The sequence below is a fragment of the Stegodyphus dumicola genome, chromosome 5, assembly GCF_044657685.1.
Source record: "Stegodyphus dumicola isolate Sdum_Otavi_A_Nest chromosome 5, ASM4465768v1".
In the NCBI taxonomy this organism is placed as follows: domain Eukaryota; kingdom Metazoa; phylum Arthropoda; class Arachnida; order Araneae; family Eresidae; genus Stegodyphus; species Stegodyphus dumicola.
Genome location: NC_140772.1, coordinates 143,955,758 through 143,975,624, shown reverse-complemented (window position 1 = coordinate 143,975,624; position 19,867 = coordinate 143,955,758). Strand labels below are relative to the sequence as shown.

The following is a 19,867-nucleotide window of genomic DNA, read 5'->3' as shown; positions in this document are numbered from 1 at the left end:
ATTTCTGGACTGGATCATCACATGTGAATAAAAGTGGATTTACTTCAACAACACTGGCCGGAAAGGGGTGGGTCTGAACTCGGTGAGCCTATCAGCAGTGTCGCAAAACGCAGTTTGACTAACGAAAAGATCATGCTTTACATCTGGTGGGATTGCCATGGTATTATCCACAGAGAGTATCTGGGAAAAGGTAAAACCCTCGACAGTAAGATGTACAGCGAGATGCTGGTCTGTGTTGACACTGCTATTAAGGGAAAATGTAAAACTGAGTTCTGGCACAAAAAGGTAACTTTCCATCAACATAATGCAAGAGCACATGTGTCTGCATTCACTGGCTGTACATTGTACGGACTAGAATGGGATCTTTAGCCACACCCACTATATGGGCCACACCTTCGGGCTTTTACCTTTTTTCACACCTGCAGCTACATCTTGGTGCTATCTTCCATTCTACACAGGACATCTGAAATGAGGTTGATCTGTTTTTGGACTCATGGCAACCAAGTTTCTGGGTTGAAGGCTTTGAAAAACTACCAATTCATTGTCATAAAAATCATAGATTTGGGTGGTGATTACTACTTGCACTAAAGGTATTGCTTTCATGTTCATCCCCCCTCCTAACTTTATTAAAAACGTTTTTTGGGGGAAGACTTTCATTACAACCAGACATATTTAAACATTTACTTTTTCCAAATTAACTATTGAATTATATTTCAAGCTAAAAGCGAGTTCTGCAATGAAGTTAATTCTAATTTATGGACTATCATTTTATTTATTCAAGTTCTTCTAGCTGAAAACTAGTAACAGAGAGCATACTGAAGTGATTGCCATATATTTGTGTAAAAATTTCTGAATTTTTAAGTTTTTTTTTTTTTTTTTTTTTTTTTTTTTTTTTTTTTTAAATTTAATTAGCTGTACTTTTATTTGTCTACCATTAATCAGTAAGTTGCAGGGAAAAAAATAAAAAGAGAAAGAAATATTCCATGACATCCATAATTTTCAAACTAATTGTCAGTAGAGTTGAAATCCTGCAATTACAAACTGCAGATTTTTTTTTTTAAAATATTTTTTCTCTAAATGAATGAGACAATTTTATAATTAATGCATGTAAACCGGTTTTACATGCTGGTAAGAATTATTTCAAATACTGTAAGATAATTAGTTTTTCTCATCATACTGTTCAAATGAATTACAACTGCTCAATTTGGAAGTTATTTGATCCTTCAAATAAGGTTTAAAAAATGATTAATCACGGCAATATTGAAAGATTTAGAAAAATATATTGAACTATGACATTTAAACTCGCACAGCGTGATTTTTTAGAACATTCATGGAATGAAATGGCATCAAATATTCTAAGTAACTGATTTTAAAAAGGTGGAATTTTATTGCAAAGTGCAATTGAAGATGATCTTCCCTTCATCTAGAAAATTATGAAAAGCATACTTTCAGAAAAGATGAGGAAATTTCATAGACCTGATAATTTTTTACTATGCATTAGTCTATGTTGGTTTGGGAACCTTTGGCATGTAGTGTGATGATAAACAAACAGAGGATCCTATATTGTATACAAGGAGAAAAGATAACAAATCACATTTGTAGCCTGGCACACGGGCTGAAAAAAGCTTCAAACCAAAGTATAAAATGAAAATGAGTTAATAGGGAAATTTGTTCTTTGATCATAGAACAAAACACAAATGTTTCAAGCACCCTTACAGTGCACTTTAGTATCATTGGTTTATTAGTTATTATTATTTTTTAAGTTTTATATTACTGAAACTTTCATATTGATGAAACTATGATTTTTGTATTTTGTTATGCATGATTCTTTCAATTTAACTTCAGCTGTTTAACAGGTTAAAAAAAAAAAAAAAAAAAAAAAAGAATGAAAAACATTTTATAGAATATTTAATTTATACTATATATATCTCTTGAAGGTAACAGCAAAATTTTCTGTTTTGGTATTCATTATGGTTTGTAGCCTGGCTAAATTCTAAATGGACTGTAACTCTTAATTAATCTAATTAACAAACTAAACTGTAATAAATAATCATCTTTATTTTACTAATTTGTGAAAGGCATTCAGGTTTTCAACTCACTCTCTGCTTCGCCATTGAAGCAAACTCCAAAAAGTAATAACATTCTTCTTGTAAACAGTAACGATGGCAGCGCCATCTGTTCTCAAACGGGTTTAATACTCCCCCGGAATGAAATTACAAAATTTCAAGAAATTATGCAAACATTCTTAAAACATAATACTATTACTATAACACTACTGCTATTACAATACTAAAACAAAATACAATTTTCCTTTTACGTATGCAAAAACATCAGTTCAGTTTTCTGTAGGAAGCACGGCGATCTTTGTGATCGCTCTTTTTAATTCTTCTGATTTTGTTTTGATTTTAACAGTTCTTACTTTATTGTCAGATCTATGATAGACTTTAATAAGCCAACCTAATATCCATTTGCAAATTGGCAGATAATCTTCCTTGACGAGTACCATAGTACTAACAGAAATATCGTACTTTTCTATCATCCACTTATTTCTCTGCTGCAAAGTTCCTAAATACTCATTTGACCATTTCTTCCAAGTAATCTTAACTACTTTTGTTGTTCTCTACCACCGGCTTAACTGATTTTAATTTATGCCTATTATCATTGGCTCCGGAATCGATCTTCCTATTAAGAAATGACCTGGGGTCAAAACTTCATAACAATCAGAATCTTTGGAAATAGGTGTAAGAGGTCTCGAATTTAGTATTCCCTCTACCTGCACAATTATAGTTTCAAACTCCTCATATGTAAAATGCAAATTTCCTATCCTTCTCTTTAAGTGATACTTTATGGACTTTACACCAGCTTCCCATAGCCCTCCGAAATGAGGGGACTGGGAGGAATAAAGTTCCAGCCTATTCTTTCGGACGTGAAATATGAGGCCAAAGTTTTGTTGGGAAAATTAATTACATTGTAAAATTTCTTCAGCAGAGAATTTGCTCCTACAAAATTAGGGACATTATCAGCGAATATTTTCGCACATTTGCCACATCTGGCCATGAAACGCTTAAGAGTGGAAGTTACTAGAAGCACTAGAAGTTAAATCTGACAAAGGCTCATGATAAATAGCTTGTGTCACAAAACATATACTACATACATGAATGTAAATTTTATTAAGCATACCCTTTCTCAGATGTTTGTAAGTTACATATGGGGACCGCATAGATCCAAACCTGAAACACTAAATTGGGGTGACCTATTAACTCTCTCGTATGACAAATTACCCATAATCTGTGAAGACAAAATCGGTTTGCATTTAAAGCATGTCACACCAAGATGTACTGTTTTTTGCACCAAATCTTTACCACCTAATGGCCAAAATTTTAAATGTGTTGCATTCAATAATCCCTGAGGGCCAACATGCAATAATCTTCTGTGCACACTAGTAAAATAAATCTTACTTAGCTTAGAATTTTTTGGGAGGATAGCAGGATATTTCTGAGAAAATGATAAAGAAGCTTTCTCAAGAAAAACAGCAACATGAATTATTCCTTTACGATCAACAAAGGGATGTAAATTTCTTAAGTTACCTGTTACGTCCTTTTTACAAAACAGAACTCTTTGCTCATGCTTAATGAGCATCTCCTCAGCTATTCTTATCTCTTCTAGTTGAAGAGATCCTATCCTTTTTATCCATCCCTGCAATTACAAATAAACCTAAAAATGTAAGAAAGAACATTAATAATTTTATAATAATTGTTACTAATATTCAAGAGTTCATCTAAAACATTAGAGTTCATTGTCAATCAACACGGTTCTCTCAGAAATGTCATTAATGTCAATAGAACTTCTGGTTTCGTGCATAAAGGACTCTTTTTCACTTGGTGTTAGGTTCTCAACCTTTGGAACTATTGGTTGTAAGCACTTGTAGGGAAGATGCGCCTCCATCAAAAATTCTGCGCAAGTCCACCAGTTGGAATTGTTCACTAGAGAAGAGGCACTAGCTCCACATGTTAGAAGATCGGCTGGATTGTCCTTGGTTGAATAATGAATCTGGATTAGTCAACTTCTGAATCTCGTCAACATGATTTTGAACGAATGACTTCCATTTTCTGCTTGATCCTTTAATCCAATACAGTGTGACTTTAGAATCTTTCCAAAAAAAGATATTAGATAATCCTTTTCAATCCAAAGCTTTTTTAACTTTCGTTCACAATCTTGCAGCAATCAGTGCACCCAGGAGTTCCAGTCGAGGCAAGGAAACTTTTTTGACAGGTGAAACTCTGCTCTTGGAAGCCAGCAAATTCACAGAAATTCTTTCTCAATTCTGTACCTTTACATAAACGGCTGCACCATACGACTTTTGGCTTGCATCAGAAGAAACATGAATCTCTATATTTTCATCATGTGAATCCAAAACAAATCTTGAAATACTAATGTTACAAAGTTCTGAAAGCTTGCTGCACCACTGAGACCACTTGTTCAAATTAGAAGGAAGCTCAGCATTCCATGGTAGTTTATGTAGCCATAGCTTTTATAGTAAAAGTTTTATTCTAACAGTGAATGGTGTGATGAGTTCCAAGAGGATCATATATTTTTCCAGCTGTTTGGAGGATGAAGCGTTTGGTACTTTTCTTTCTCCTCGAAATTTCAGTCAAACAAAAAGTCTCTATACTCAAACTATCTTCCTGAATTTTCCATTGAGTTCCCAATACTTTGAGTATCTTTTCATTTGAGCTTAGCAGATGAATGTCAAAATTTTCTTCTTCCCATTCTCCAACTAAATGATGATTATTCGTCACCCATTTGTGTGGATTCATCCCAGCTCCACTCATAATTTTCTTTGCTTCCCTTGAAATTTTTAAGCCTTCTGATACATCATCTGCTCCTGTAACAAGATCATCAACATACATACGTGTATCAAGAATTTGAAAGGTTATTGGAATACACGTTTCTATGCTTTTGGATATGCAGTTTATAGCTATGGCTAACAAAAAGGGACTGGAATTAACACCAAAGAATCTATACACCTCTAGCTGATCTTTGGTATTCTGCAAAGGTGTATCAATATTCTTAGCAAATAAAAATCTAACTGCATCTCGATCTTTCTCAGCTAACACAATCTGTAAAAATGCCTTTTCGATATCTCCTAAGATTGCCACTCTATTAAATGTAAAATATGTCAGCAAGTGGAATATATTTTGATTCAAATTGATACCTTAATACCAGGCCACAAACAATCATTTAGGGATAGACTACCTATTTCTTGTGAGCTCGCATCAAATACAATATGCATTTTTGTCGTAATGCTTTCCTCTCTATAAACTGCCTGATGCGGCATATAAAAATTGGCTTGTTTACTAGTTTCGTAGAATGAAATACTCTTTCTATTATCCCTTGATTTAGGTATTCTTCTAAAGTTTCTCTGTATTTTAGGTATAATGCATTATCATGCTGCATTTTCCTCATCAGGATCTTTATTCTTTTTTCTGCGCTACCAAAATTGTCGCCTAAATGCTCTCAACTTTTCTTCCAGGGTAGGCTAACAACATATCGACCACCTTTGAAACTAACTGTTTTATTGAATATCTCTAATGCTTTATCTTCATCGTACGAGTTGCAATGCTGAGTTCTATAACACTAAATTTGTATTGGGTATAAAAATTTGCCCTAATCTTATCAAATTAAGAAATATTTCAGATCCAAGAAGTAACTGAATTTTACCCGGTTTGTGAAAATATGGATCAGCTAACGTAACTCCTTGTGGAATCACAATATTACAGACATCAATTTGTCTAGAAGGCATCAAATGAGTAATTTTTGGAATTACAAAAAGTTCTAGTTTACGATTGTACATGTTTTCTCTGTTTAAAATAACCACACTCACTTTCAATTTCACCGTTGTTAAAATTCTAGATAAACAACCTACTAATAAGTTTACATTTTCTTTTTGCAAATGAAGCTTTTCAGCTAATTCCAATGAACAAAGATGAATCATACTTCCACTGTCAAGCAAAGTTCTGGCTGGAAGTATTTCTCCTTCATTTCCCTTAATATAAACAATCGCTGTCTATTTTAGGACTCTATTAACTCCATTACAATTTTTATTTACATTAGCTCATAAAACACTCATTATCCTTATTTATGAATGGCTCTGCGGGAACATTGAGTTCCTTATTTATGAATGGCTTTGCGTGAGAGTTTCGTTGCTTCCGTAGCCTGACTAGCGTCTGACTTTTGATCCGGTGACGCGGTTTCGCAACTGTTTCTATTTTGGGGAATTAAAACTTTTTCTCGCTCATAAAACAGTAATGAATTGTGCTTTTTCTGCATTGCCAACAAGAGTAATTTGAAGGGCAATTTCTCACTCCATGGTTTCCAAAGAAGCAGAAACATAAATTGTGCTTTTTAACATAATGAACTCTATCTTTTAAGCTGAATTTTTGAAATTTAGGACATTTAAATAATTTATGTTCCACATTACACAGTTTACAAATAAATGCACATTTCTCAGTCGTACATAAAACCATTGAAGAAACCTTTGACTCACTTTGTTTAGACATTACTGGAATTCTAGAAGCGTTTAATGTCCTTGCGTGATCCTTTAGAAATTCTAATAACTGATGTTCGGTATTTTTTCTTTCTTTAAATTCCTCTCCCACCATAACTTAGTATTCTGATCAAGTTTCTCACTAAGAATAAAGGCAAATATAGCGGATGAAACCCTATCTAACTTTTGTTCTAAACATTCTAATGATCTTACAACTTCACTTGTAACATCAATTAAATTTAGAATTGCAGAAGCTGACTCATTTTGAATAACGGGAATACTCATAAATCTTTTAAGTTGAGCATACACTTGTTCTCTAGGGTTTGAGTATCTTTCTTCAAGGAGAGACCATGCTAACTTATAATTATTATCCGTTATAGCTATCATTTGGATTATTCTAATGGCATCTCCTTTCAATGCTGCTTTCAAATATTGCAATTTTACAGCATCTGATAAATTTGGGTTTTGATCAATACTCACTTTAAAAATATCCTTAAAGGAAAGCCAAGTATGCATTTCTCCTGAAAATATCGGTAAGGAAATCTTAGGTAAACGCACAATAGTGTTTTCAAACATTACTGTATTTTCTACTTTATTCTCTTTAACAACTTTCGACAATCTATTATTTATTTCAAATTCTATATCAATAACACTACTATTATTCATTTCATTTGGCTCACTGAAGATTTTTTCGATATTTTCTTCACTACTTAAATTAATAATGGAATGAAAAATATTATCAAATTCATTTTGCAAATTGTTAAATTTAGTTTTTAACAATTCTAAATCACTAATACTTAAATCTGGCTCACAAAGTTTCTTTTGCAACTTCAATAAGATAGTTTTCTGAGTTCTCTTTATAGTAAGAACATCTTTTAATTTCGTAGCCATTTTCGCTACACTTATCAATAATAACAAATTATCACACAAACTTAATTCAGAATTTTCTAAATGCAACAGTTAATAATGAATAGTTTTAAGGGTGGTTTACTGACCCCTTTCTTTCAGCAACTGGCCATAATCCACAAACACAAATTCTTCAGGAACAAAATGTCAAAATCACAGTTTTACACTAGATTATTTACTTAGCCGATATCACTCCGGCTCTACAGGACCACTCAAGATGGTCTGGCTAAATTCTAAATGGACTGTAACTCTTAATTAAAATAATTAACAAACTAAACTGTAATAAATAATCATTTTTATTTTACTAATTTTCACAGTCACTCTCTGCTTCGCCATTGAAGCAAACTCCAAAAAGTAGTAAACAGTAACGATGGCAGCGCCATCTGGCTTCAAAGAGATTTAACAGTTTGTATTCACTTATAATTAAACCGAACCATCCTAACCTTTTTCCTTAATTTTGAGCTTGAGAATATAAACCTCAATTATAATTTTTTAGTTAATTATAAACCAGTCTTTTTAAACCTGCTTAGCTAATGTTTCATTTTCTTCATAATGTATCAGAATTATCCTGCATAAATTTTAAAAATAAAAAGTTTTAAAAAGTAAATGCAGAAGGAAGAATTTCCATTTTATAATCTGGTTTAATAAAAATTAAGCAATGAATACCTCTAGATTTTTTTTTTGTACGTGCATAGATATAGATAAATGTAATAAGCAAGAAGGTAGTATGTTAATATCCATGCAAAATGCATTTTTTTTTTTTTTTTTTTTTTTTTTTTTTTTTTTTCTAAATGGAAAAAATAGCTCCCCCATTATTTATTTTATAAATATGTTGTGTGTTTCAGATATCTCAGTTTTTGCCTCTTCTCAGAAATCAAGTAAAGATCCTGATGATAATGCTAGAAGTAAATATGTAAAATTATATTTTTAATTTATAAAACTTTTGTGATAAAGTTACGACTTGTCGTGAGTCATTTCATCAATTAGGTATGGTGCATTTCTGCTTTGTGTATGAGAGTTTAAAACACATGTCACAAAATACCGTGTTCCAGTTCTCCAATAAGAATCAAGTGCTGCTGCAGGTCATCTGGCATATATTAGCCAATGAGCACAAAGCAAAATCAGGGTTGTTTATGTGGTTTTTCTTGCCTTTTTCCTGGTTGTTTATTTTGTTTGAGTCGCGTAAGTTTCACATGCTTTCCAGAAATAGTTTAGGAAACTCCGATCGTTTTTCTTAGTCATGTCTGCGAAAAATATAAAATACTCTTATACTTTTAAAAAAGTCTTACACAGATGACTTTCCTTCTACTATTTCATCAAGGAAATGTAACATTAGAATACCGTTTGTCATTGCAATTTTTCGATTTCGCACTGTGAAAAATCTGATGTTCTTAAACTTGGGCATACACAAGGACAACATGAGTTGTATTGGGGAAAAAATAAATTTTTTTATGGAAACAAAAGACCAAAAAGTTATTAATTCTGAATGCCTGTTCTCTACCTTTTTACTGGAGCATAACCTGCCACTGAATGCATCAGATCGTGCTGTAGCTTTTTTAGAAAAGTGTTTCCCAGCAGTAAAACCACTAAAAAATACTATAGTGCAGGGGTTCTCAACCGGTGGTACGCAAGAGAAAAATAGGTGGTACGTAAAGAAGCAAAGTATTTTTAACTATTAAATTCAAAAATTAAAACTCCTACATCCTGATTTAGTTTTTTCTCTAACACTCTTAAATTTATGTGATCTGAGCTTTGTTCAAGAGTGGTGGTGGTAGTAGCATTTTGTAGTGGCAGTACTAAAGGTTTTCAATTTTTGTTTAGATGGTACACGTTAGTCAAAAGGTTGAGAACTGCTGCTTTAGTGCAAGGACAAAAACAGCTGCAATTGTAGAAGAAAGGGATTCAAGGAATTAGTATGAAAAACAAATTCTCAGTTATTAATTGCGTTAAAGCAGTTCCATTCTGCCTGTCTATGGATGGAAGCAATAATACCAATGCAAAATTGTATCCAGTTGGTTTTTTTTTTTTTTTTTTTTTTTTTTAATTCTAATTCTAGAGTCTTCAGAAATTGATTATAGTTTACTTTCTGTTCCCACTTTAGATGGAGATTTGATAGGCTTTACTATATATATGAAATAATATGATATTTAAATATATTTAATTCATTATGATTTAAATATATTAAAAATTGCATTCTAACATTTTAAAGACTTTTTTATGAAATTAATATATATATATATAAGGAATTAAAATATTAAAAGTTCATGCAAATATTTCTCTTCACTTTTTAAATAAAAGCAATACTTGCTACTTCATAATACTTTTGTTTAAAATTAAATTTTAGTTTAAAACTTTTTGCAGTTTTAAAAGTTTCAACATTTATTTCTGCATTCTTTTTTAGTATGAAATGATATTAGCAGAAAACTATCAAAATATTTTTTAAAAAATGTTATTCTTTACAACAAAACTGAAAAAAAGAGATATGTAAAGTATATATAAAAGGTGCATTTTGTATGTTACTGTAAAGTTTTATCATATCATTAGATTTTATGTTTCATACAAGTGACAACATACATGAAAAATAGAGTTAGAAATTTCAAGCAGAGTGCTTGTCTATTTATGACAAACAGACTTCATTATAAACTGTTAACAATACCTCTTTGAGGTGTCAAAAATTGTAATTTCTGAGTCTTTCTCGGACAACTTACACACAGTATTTGATGTTTAAAAAACAAAATATTATGAGTTGTTTAGTCTTTTCTAAATTGTTTACAAAAAATTAGTAAAATAAATGTTAAAAAGTGGTAAAACGTTTCAGCTAATACACTATCCAGCATTGAAAATGCAACAACAAGAAAGTATGGCCTGAAAATTATGCAAATTTCAAGGTAGACACACATCACCGAGTTATGTGAAATATATAGCTCTCCAGTGCACTTTGAAGAAGATGTAAGGGAAGGAACCTACAGAATGTTCTATTTCTGTACCATTATTTCTGCAAGGGTAATCATCGTAGAAAAAAATTTTTCTTTTGTCTCAGAGGATGCGTGTAATAGCAGAGAATGTCAGGTCGTGGTCAACAGAGGCAGTTACAGAGGACAGACAATTTTATGAGGGGCATGGTGATCAGACTGAGAAGGGCAGGTTGATCCATACAACAAATCTCAGCTGATAGACACCTGGACATTTCCACAGTGCATCGACTGTGGCGATGATAGTTGGAACAAGGAACTGTGGCAAGTTCAAGGGGTACTGGCACAGGCAGATTGGCATCAGCACATGTGGATCGACACATCCGCCAACAAGTGGTGGTGCACCCGCAAATCACTTCTACTTCCTTTCTTCAGCATGTTCAAAACACCCTGGATGTTCCCATACTGACCAGAACCATTTGCCATCAATTGATGGCTAGTGGCCTGCACTCGTGGCTTCCATTAAGAAGAGTGCCATTGACCCCACGCATAGATGCCAACGTCTGCAATGGTACCAGGCTCAAGCAATGTGGACAACGGAATTGCACAGGGTCATGTTCTCAGATGAAGACGCTTCTGTTTCTCCAATGATAGTTGTCACGTACAAGTGTGACATTTATGTGCCACACTTGTACGATTACTTTACACAATTACTGTGCATTATACAGCAATTGTGTAACACGACAGTGCGGCATCAGGGTTTGGGATGCAATTGCATAAAATTCCATATCACCTCTAGTTCATATTCAGAGCACTATGACGGCCTAACAATATATGGAAGATTTGCTGTGGCGGATGACACTCTCCAAACCTTCAGGGAGTGCCCAATGCCCTTTATCAGCAGCATAACACCCAACCACACACTGCTCGCATCAGCCAACGTGCTCTGCAATGTTTCCCTTTCCACTATTCTCTCCTGATCTTTCACCAATCAAACACATTTGGCATGTGATTGGATGCCATTTGCAGACTCTGCCATTGCCATGCTCAGAAGGCGGACTGTGGCAGATGGTTGATAGGGAATGGAGAGTCATTCCTCAAGACACCATTCATAATCTTATTGATTCTGTACCTAGATGTGTTGCTTCATGTAATGGCCATTCAAGGTGGTCCTAGACCCTACTGAGCCAACTCTCGATCTGTATTATGCAAATCATTTCGAAATAAAAATAACTTATTGTTCCTTGCTATCTCTCTTTGCTTGCTGAATTTCATCACTTTCTGGCCACTCCTTCTTGGTGTTGCATTTTCAATGTCAAGTAGTGTTTTAAAGTAACAATATAAACCAATTATTATATCAATAGAAGATTTTTAAGTTTTTTTTGGGGGGGTAACTAAAAGATCAGTTGATTGTAATTTGTTTACCAATTTACTCAATCTAAAATAATAATAAACATGTGAATTTAATGTTTACACATTTTTAGAATGATTTCAAGGCCATTTATTTAAAGTTTAAAATGGAAAGAATATTTTTTTAAACATTTGGTCTGAAACCTTTTTTCTCGACTATGAGTCAGCATTGTGATTTCGATGCTAGAAGGACTCTTCATGAAATTTTCTGGAATATTGATTTCCATTGTTCTTCCACTACATTTCAGAGTCCATCAGTTCGGGTGCATTTGCACTTAAAAACAGCTCTTTTCATGAGACCAAAGATATAGATGAAATGTCAGGAGACTTTGCAGGAATATGTTAAAAAGGAATATCTGCTGTCAGTCTTCATTTCTTTTCAAGGAATGCAGTGGTACATTTCAAAATATGATTTGTTGCTTTGTCTTGAAGTTTCACTCTTTGTAAGTTACGGGGATAAAGAGTTGAAATTCTTCTCTAAATATTAGACATAGAACTTACTCATAATAGTACATTGAGTTGATTTTAACACTTTTTCCACTTTTCTTAATTTCCCATTCTAAGAGAATTCTGCAGTCATAAACCCGCTTACTGAAACTTTCTTTGCATTAATAGAATCAGGTTTGTCCGATTAATAATGTTGCTTATTTTACACTTAGAAATTTTAATACCATGCATTTCAAAACAATTTTGAGTTATTGAATAGGAATATTTCTCTTCAGAAAGCAAAAAACAGATCCTTCAATCCACAACTTGTTTATATGGCAACATTTTAAAAGAAGAATAAATTTTAAAATAGCTGCCTATTTCTTATTCCAAATGATAAGTTTTTGATAGAAATGTTTATTTCAAAACATCTGTGTTTTAAAATGTAAATTTAATTGTTTTTAAATGTAAATTTAATTTTTTTAAAGTTAATCTTTATGGCTATTTAAATGCTTGCGCAAAAGTCTTAATATAATACTGAGTAAATGTAGTAGTATTATTCATTTTAAATATTTTTATATTTTCTAGATGCAGAAACAAATCAAGAAGATACATCATCATTGACACATACAAGTGATATTGCTAGGCTTGCAGGTGATGATAAAGTAAATGAAGGTAAGATTAATATTTTGAAATTTTAAGATAAATATTTATTTTCCGGATAGCTAAATACTAATTAATTTCATAATTAGTAATACTTAATTAAATTCATCTCCACATCTGAAACAGATAATTACTGTGAATTAATATTTAAAGTTCTATTTTAATTATTAATTAGTGCATGTGTAGAGTGCAAGTGCATTTTAATACACAAAACTTTTTCTATAATTAAAGGAAAATTCTATTTCAGATATAAACAACCTATTCAAATTATTCTATAAATTTATTTATTTGCAGATGTTGAAGTTTTAAACAGGTCTTTATCTTTGAAAGTTGCAGATGTACCTCAAGCAGAAACAACAGGTAAAAAAAGTGCTAATGAAAAACTCATGAAATTTGGGTTGTGTGTTTGTATTTATGAATTTTATAGAGTTAATATTAAAAGATGATGATGCACTGTGCAAAAAAAAAAGGGGGGGACAGTTCTATATTTCTTGTTCTACTGTGCCGATTAATGAAATTCAACTTGCATTTTTCATGTCTCAAAAGCGCAAGTTGGATATGTATTTGATTTATATATAGCGTTGTTCTAATATGGGTATTTTGACACAAAATCGGACTTTTTCTGAAATAACATACCATTTTTTTTCCATATTTCAATTCTACGACTCAAATTATGCCAAACTACCAAGCTTTGTAAAAATCGCATGAGTAGATTTTAAAAAATTAGCTCTCAAAATTTTAGCTCCTCAATGTTAATTGAGTTTGGTATATATTTATTAATCTCTCTTTTTTTAATTAAACTCATTTGATTCTTCCTTTCACATTTCAAAATTTAGGTTCATTCCAAATAAAATTCGCCTATTTTTTTAGATTTATTTTTAAAATTTATATTTTAAATAAATTTTATAAATTTTTCAAAAAAAATTTGTATTATAATGTATAAAATTTTTACAATCATCTTAAAGTAGACTTATTTCTAAGCATATCTGCAAAAAATGACAGTTTTTTTATTCAAAATTTCTGAAGATATATGTGAGTTTATATATTGGTGCATTTTGAAATTTGGCATATTTGTTAAAAGCGATAAAACATGAAATGTGGTTTAGACATTTTGCTAAAATTATTTGGAAGTAGAAACAAGGTGACTTTTTTCCCAGTCATGCACAATGTAAAAAGGTAGGAAGGAACAAGGTGACTTTTTTCCCACTCCAGCATAATAGAAGGGAAAAGAAAATTTGTTGCCACATATTAAGAAGTTCGCCAAGTGAATTATTTGTGGCACAAACTAAAAAAATTGCGCCAAAGTAAATTTTTGAATTTCTCTGTAAATTTTACAAAATTTAATATCTAGGCATAATTTGAGTCATAGAATCGAAATATGGGAAAAAAAATTGTATGTTATTTCAAAAAATGACTGATTTTGTATCAAAATACCTATGTTAGAACAATGCTATATGTAAATCTAATGTATATCCTAAGTCGTGTGTTCATGGAATGCATGCGTTGTTATACAATTCCAAATTAACTAGATGTGGACTGTACTAATTAATATATTATTTTAAAACCTTAATCACATGCATGCCATCTTTCAAGCGATGATCATCTTAAAGTAAAAAACAGCAATAAAAAACTGAGCGAGCATTTACAGGGTTGCTGTAATGAACATCTGCATCATACAAGGTGCCAAGAAGAGAAAAAAATGACATAATCTTACAGTTAAATAGTCCTAATGACTAAACATACCTCCCCCAGCATTGAAGGGTTACTTCAATGATTTTGTGCTATAATACTCATAATAACATACAAAATTGTATAGTTAAAACCTTATACAATAAAGCAATACGAAAAACATATCAATTCAATACAATAATATTCAATTTTCAATACAAAATTTTATACACGAGTTACAATACAAGCTTAATAATACATAAGGTTTTATAATAATAAGCTAACGCTTAACTAAATTAAGTAGCTTCTTCCTGGGGTAAAATTGCAATTTTTGTAATTCCACGCTTAATGATGCCTTTTGCTGTATGTATTTCTACTACTCTAACCTTACTGTCAACTCCAGGAAAAAGTCTTGCAATGCACCCTAACACCCATCTACTGACAGGAAACTCATCCTCCTTAACTAGTACTAGCATACCTATTTTAATATTCGTTTGTTCTACCTTCCATTTTGAACGCTGTTGCAGTGTGTTTAAATAGTCCCTATGCCAACGATTCCATATCAACGGGACAAATCTGGTAGTTTGTTTCCATCTTGAGACTCTGTTTTCAGGTGTATCAATTAATTTGGGTTCTACTATAGCATTCAAGGGTCTTCCAATGAGAAAATGGCCTGGTCTTAAGGCCTCTAAATCATTTACATCTAAAGATAAGGGAGTAATAGGGTGAGAATTTAAAACAGACTCTATCTAAGTTACTACAGTTAATAACTCCTCGAAAGTCAACCTTGCATTACCTACAATCCGCTTTAAGCGATATTTCATGGATTTTATTCCAGATTCCCATAGTCCACCAAAATTAGGTGTCCGTGGGGGAATAAACTTCCAAACGATTCCTTCTACACCTAAATAATCTGCTAATTTAGGTGGATTTCTAATTAAATTGTTCATTCTTTGAAATTCGGCATTTGTAGCAATGAAGTTTTTTGCGTTGTCTGAGAAAATGATTAAGCATTTTCCATGCCTAGCAATAAATCTCTTTAAGGTGGCAATAAATGCATCAGTGGGGAGGTCCCTCACTAGTTTGAGATGCACAGCCTTTGTTACAAGGCAAATGAAAAGAGCTAAATATACCTTATGAAAAGTTCCTTTCTTCTGTTCCTTGTACCTAATAAAAAATGGGCCACAAAAATTGGTGCCAACATGATTAAAGGGTGAGCTCGGATTCACGCGCTCTGCAGGTAATGACCCCATAATTTGTTCGACAATGACTGGTTTATTTTTACTACAAATTATACATTCATGGTAAATCTTTCTAATCTAAATTCGTACCTTGTAATAGCCAAAATTTCTGTCTCATAAAACACAATAATGCTTGTGAACCTATGTGCAAATATTTCCGATGATAATGCTCAGCAATCAGTTTAGTTAGTTTGATGTTTTTGTGAAAACATTACATTGGCCCCTTGTAATCGACCTCCTACTCTCATTATATTATTTTCATCCAAAAAAGGGTTCAAAGAAAGTAAATAACTTTTATTATTAATGGGTTTGCCTTGTGCGAGAGAGTTGTAATCTAAATAAAAACTACATTTTTGAACCTCTCTTACTAAAAAGGATTCTGCCTCATTTAACTCCTTTGAACTTACCCCCTCCTGTTCTTCTCTGTGCTACTTTTTGTTTTGCATACCTAGAGTTCCAAATGAACCTGAAAAAATCACTAATAATACGTAATAATTTTAAGTAATTGTTAGTGATATCTAGGACATTATCAATCAATTTTGAAGGCGAAGTGCATAAACAAGCAATGTCAGTTCTTTTTCTCAGTTCATTAGAAAATATCTCTTTTTTTCCTAATTGTTCAAAGTTAATATTCTTGCTAGGTATGACACCTTCCCTCAAGAATGGAGGACCTTTCCACCAGAGCATCATGCATCTTTTCAAAATTCAGTCCTCGGGAAATAAGGTCTGCTGAGTTCTCCTCTTAACGCACATAATTCCACTGGCATGTCTGTGTTAGCTCTTGGATCATCAACACTAGGTTAGCAACAAAAGTTTTTAGTACATGTGGAGGATTCTGAAGCCACGCTAACACTATGGTTGAGTCACACCACAGACATATTTTACTGATGTCCAATTTCAATAAAGGCATCACATTTGTAACAATCTGTGCTAGCAATACAGCTGCACAGAGTTCCAGTCGTGGTATTGTTAATGGTTTTAGTGGAGCAACTCTGGACTTGCTGCAAAGCAAATGTGAAGATAAATTATTGTCACTTCTTCAGCGTAAATAGATGACTGCTCCATATGCGTGTTCTGATACATCTGAAAATCCATAAATTTGTATCTCAGAAAAACTGCCCTGTAAAACATTTCTACTCACTTGCAAATTGTTGATAGATTGCATTGAATCAATAAGAAGTTGCCACTCCTTAATTATCTTCTCGGGTAGTGGATTGTTCCAATCAAGCTTCAATAACCAAAGTCTTTGGATGATTTTGCTTTTGTTATCCCTGGACCAAGCAGTCCTAATGGATCCTAAATGCAAGCAATGTCAGACAACACTGTTCTCTTTGTGTAGGTAGCTGGTTTCTTGATCATTGATTTGTACAAAAAACAATCTATCTTTGGATTCCATAATAATAATCCTAAAGTTTTGATGCTCTGATTGTCATCAAAATTACTGAAAGAATATTCCTCTTGTCCATCCGGAAACTGCAAAAGATCAGGATGATTAGCACACCATCTGTGCAGACACATTCCTACACGTGATAGGTTAATCAACTGTGACTGTAATTCTTTAGCCTCTGTTAGAGTATGGGCTCCTATGAGTATGTCATCGACATAAAAATCCCTTTGTACTATTTGTGCTGCTAACGAAAAGTTGTTTCTGTCATCCTCTGCTAATTGGTTAAGTGTACGTGTTGCCATATATGGTGCGTTGGAAGTACCGTAAGTTATAGTCTTCAGTATATAGACCTTAACTGGTTCTTATTCACTACTCTTCCATAAGATACATAATAAATCTCTTTGATGTTCTTTAATCAAAATCTGATGATACATTTTTACAATGTCTGCTGTGAAGGCAATTTTATGCGTTCAAAATCTCCAAATAATATCAAATAGTTCATCTTGAACTAACCCTCCATTCAGCAGAATATCGTTTAATGAAATTCCAGTAGTCGTAGGAGCAGTGGCATCAAACACTACCCTAAGTTTAGTGCTAGCTTTATCGGGCTTGAAATTTTCTAGCGTTTACTCTCGATTTGCCTAAAAGGCTAAGCCCTTCCTCCTTTATTGCCATTTCCACTACATATCTGCCGTCATCTTGCCTCCTGTGTGTACGAAGAAAGTGCTGTTCACAAAATTCCTCTTCATGACTCTTCACTTTTTTTGCTTCATTAATACCTTCAATCTCCCAAAACCTTCTCATATTGTCAGATAAATGATCCACAGTTTCAACAAACCCACAATAATTATAAACATTGCCTTGCTGTGGCATGCGTACTGACCCGCTAACGATGTATCCAAAAACTGGCTGATGGAGAATCAGGTCTTGCATATTTATTCTATTTGTTCCCAGTAAATCAAAAGATATTTTGTTAGATAATAAAACATGTATTTGACCAGGTTTATAAAATTCTGGATCAGCTAAACCAATGAGTTGCAACTGCTTAACATGAGGAATGTTTATATATCTAGCAGGCGTTACGCGAATTATTTCTGGAACAATTAAAAAATTGTAAGGTATGAATAAAATCTCTAGTAACGTTAGCGATAGTTGCTATAGCTTTTTCCTTCACACCCATAACTGTACCATTGATACCTGAAATAGAAATGTTTATTTTTCGTTTCTTCAAATTCAATAACTCGGTACATTCTTTAGTAATGAAATTATTTTAAGAACCCGAATCAAGGACAGCTCTCAGTGAAATAAATTTTCCATCATCACCTTTAACGAAAATAATTGCAGTTGAAAGTAGAATTTGTTTATTGAAAGAACTGGAAATATTCAGCGCAGTACCGTTAATGGACTTTGCTTGGTTGGTTTCATTAGTGTCACTAACCTTTTGGCTGCTTGCCAATGGAGTAAATGTATCAGCATTTGGAGAAAGATTACTGCTAAATTTGTTAGTCTTGTTTGTGTTTTGATTCAATGTTCCATTTTCTCTATCGAAATTTTCTTCACTTCAATCAAAATGTAAGAGCAAATTGTGAAATTTCTGACATTTTCTGCATGTATTAGAACTTTTACAGTCCTTGATTGTGTGGACCGAAGATAAACAATTGAAACACAATTTTTTGTCTACAAATTCAAATCGTTTCTTGACTATTAAAAATTAAGAACTGCACACATTTCAACAATAAATGATCAGCTTTACAATAAGGACAATTTTTTGAATTTTCCGAAAGTGATGTAAGAGCTTTGGTATTAAATGAATGTTTCGATTCCCCATGCGGAGGTTTGTAATGTGATAGGGTGCAAGCACGTTCCTTCAAGAAACATGTCAGTCATTTAATTGTTCCTATTTCATCTTTTTTAAATGATCTTTCTCACCAGCACCGAGTATTTCTATCCAACTTTTCAGCTAATAAATAAACAATTAACGTGTCTGAAAGTTCTTCCACCTTTTGCTCCAATGCTTCTAAGGATCGTAAACATTCATGCACCTTATCGATAAACTTTAAAAGCGACGAAGTAGAATCACTCATTTGAGGTATAGACATTAATTTCTTTATAATAGAATTGATCAAATCTTTTTTGTTGCAATAGCGCTCAACTAACAGATTCCATGCTATGTCATAATTTGAATCTGAAATTGGAATGGATTGCCGAATCCGAAATTGGAATAATATTTAACGCATCTGCCTTGCACGAACTCTTTAAATATTGCAATTTTTGCGCATTAGTTAATTGCTATTTTTATGCACAGCTGTGGAAAATAAATCCTCAAATTCAATCCATTCTTCAATTTTCCCACTAAATATTGGAAGAGACAATTTAGGCAATTTTATATCCGAAACAATTACGTCTTTACTCGAACCGTTTTCATTTGAACAACTATTCCTTTGAGAACGGATCTCAGAAATTTTTCTTTTAATTTTCAAATGAATTTCGTCGGGATTATCTGCTACCTTTTTCTTTTCCTTAATGAATTCGTTGGTGTCCTTTTCCTCACAATGTGCAAATAAAGAATCGAAAATGTTACTTCATTCCTTTTTGAATTCTAATATTTTTTATTTGTATAACTCCAATAAGGAAATATAGTCAAAAGTCGTTAATTCGGACACCCATAATCCAGAATGATCTGTAATCCGGACCTCAAAGCTAAAAA

At 32.7% G+C, this 19,867-nt stretch overlaps 1 protein-coding gene across 4 annotated transcripts in view; it reads left to right on the top strand.

Moving 5' to 3' along the window:
- LOC118205713 (uncharacterized) overlaps nt 1-19,867 on the top strand; it is a 260,563-nt gene that overhangs the window by 130,223 nt on the left and 110,473 nt on the right. For 3 of the 4 annotated variants that reach the window (XM_085817147.1, XM_085817146.1, XM_085817150.1), the window contains exons 16-18: nt 8,299-8,358; nt 12,790-12,876; nt 13,159-13,224. In XM_085817147.1, the coding sequence (XP_085673273.1) occupies nt 8,299-8,358; nt 12,790-12,876; nt 13,159-13,224 (213 nt within the window). The remainder of the gene's footprint in view (nt 1-8,298; nt 8,359-12,789; nt 12,877-13,158; nt 13,225-19,867) is intronic. The other variant, XM_085817148.1, reaches the window with a different exon arrangement.